The following is a 2,128-nucleotide window of genomic DNA, read 5'->3' as shown; positions in this document are numbered from 1 at the left end:
TTACTTTATTGGGACGACTTCTGCTCGGTAACAGGGTCATCGGGAGTATTAAATTCTCAAAACAGTATTTTAATGTCTTACTTTTATTCGATTTTATAATAAAATCCAATAAAAATAAAATTGAAAGAAAAATTGTGTTTTGACTTGATAATTTTAACTTAAGGTTAAATTTTTAATTGCTATGAACAATTATAACGATAAGCTATCATTGCTGTTTGAATATTAATTTTACATACGTTGTAGACGAAATTCTTAACAAAGTACGATTAGTTAACATTAACAATTTAGCGACTGAACACTAGAGTCTTTAAATTTTAAAATATAAAATGATTGTCATATTTAACTTTATCTTTGTATCATCATGTGTCTCACTGATATCAGCTGGTAAAAATAAGTTGTACTACTGAGCCCATAATAATTAATTAAAATAATTCATAATTTTTCTCCAGACTACAGTTACAAAAATGCTAAAGAATGGGCGAATGAAAAGCCACAATGTGGTGGTTCACTTCAATCGCCTATCGATGTTTCCGATGATCTCCTTGATGGATTTGATTTCAATTCCGATCGTGAACCATTAATGTTTGAAAATATTTATGAAACCGTGCCTAAGAGAATGATATTGAAGAACGATGGACACACGTGTAAAATTAAAATTTCTTTTTTATTAATTTTTCTATTTTTATTTTTGATTTTTATAATCATTTAAAATTTTATCTAGTAAAACTATTGTTCCAATGGCCTGACAACCCAACAAAGTTACCCTACATTCATGGCGGGCCTCTTAAAGGTGAATTTGTAAGACATTCCCACGAATTCCGTTGGGGATCTGACGTTACGAATGGAAGCGAACATCAGCTTAACGGGAAGAGGTATTGTTAAAAAAATTAATATCAGAATATAAAAATTACTTTTGATTAAAAATCTAACATAGTTATGCAATGGAGATGCAAGCAATTAATTATAATCGAGAATATGGTAGCTATGAAGAAGCTGAAGGCTCCGAAAATGGACTAATGATTTATTCTGTATTTTATGTAATGTATCTTCCGGAAATTTTTGAAGTATAATCTCAATTTGTATGGCACAGTTCAACTTTTACAAATTTTTAATCAATAGAGATTGAGAGAAAAGTCCGATTTCTTAGCAAACATCGTCGAAAAACTCCCCGAAGTTGCTCAACCCGGACTTTCAACAGATATCGAACCATTCGCAATGGGTGAATATTTTGATAAGGATACAGCCCTCACTCATATAATTTACTCTGGATCTTTGACACATCCACCATGCACTGAGGAAGTTACTTGGATCATATCTGAGAAAATACGTCCAGTTTCAGAAGAACAAGTAAGTTTTACAATTTAATTAACTTCTATGTTACAATTCTAACATTCTCATGATTTTATTCTTGCAGGTAGAAGCGTTCCAAAAGTTGCATCTTTTCAATGATGACGACCACAATAATCGACCTCTGCAACCTACCAATGGTCGCAAAGGTCAATATGCTGAAAATTAATAGTGTTGATGAATTAACCAATCCATGAGGACATAACGATAATATTTTAAATATTTTGTTTTTAAATCTCTAATAAATAAATCATCAAGCCTAGTTAGCTTGATATACTACATTTAAATCAGATGGAATTTTACTATATTTTTATATTTAATGAACTGATAAAAAATTTTTAAGAGAAAAAATCTTCAAAAAAAAAAAAAACTTTGAATAAACTAAAAAAATTTTTTGAACTAAAACTTTTTATTTTAAGTAAATTTTAATTCAATTAATAATTTTAATTTTTAAATCAAAATTATTTTATGTTTTAAATTGGTTCAAAATTAATTTAATTTTATTAAACGAAAAAATTCAAAATTTTTTGTTTAAATTTAAAATAAAATATCTTTGAAAAATAATTAACAACAAAATTTATTTATTTTATCAGAAATATTGATCAGTTAGACCTTTTATTACTCGCCAGTACCTAATTCAAAAATGGTAAAATAAATTTTTTTCCACTATCGAGTGATCGGATAATACAAAGATTGAAGATGATAATTGTTTGTTGCTTGACAGGGTGTTTTATTGGCGACAGGTGGTTACAAGTTATTTTTTATTGCAAGTAATCGGTGA

General features: G+C 28.2%; 1 protein-coding gene across 1 annotated transcript; it reads left to right on the top strand.

Moving 5' to 3' along the window:
• Window positions 1-315: 315 nt before the first annotated feature.
• On the top strand, window positions 316-1,830 carry LOC141527446 (carbonic anhydrase 1-like). Its single transcript, XM_074242934.1, has 6 exons — window positions 316-384; window positions 450-644; window positions 722-872; window positions 935-1,037; window positions 1,120-1,347; window positions 1,415-1,830. The coding sequence occupies exons 1-6, from the start codon at window positions 327-329 to the stop codon at window positions 1,514-1,516; spliced, it is 837 nt and encodes a 278-aa protein (XP_074099035.1). The 5' UTR covers window positions 316-326; the 3' UTR covers window positions 1,517-1,830.
• The last annotated feature ends 298 nt before the right edge of the window (window positions 1,831-2,128 follow it).

The sequence above is a fragment of the Cotesia typhae genome, unplaced genomic scaffold (genome assembly GCF_013202065.1).
Source record: "Cotesia typhae breed Kobodo isofemale line unplaced genomic scaffold, CoteBio_Ctyphae contig_4, whole genome shotgun sequence".
NCBI classification, from domain to species: Eukaryota; Metazoa; Arthropoda; class Insecta; order Hymenoptera; family Braconidae; genus Cotesia; species Cotesia typhae.
The sequence above is the reverse complement of the archived record's forward strand: the minus strand, read 5'-3'. Positions and strand labels throughout refer to the sequence as shown.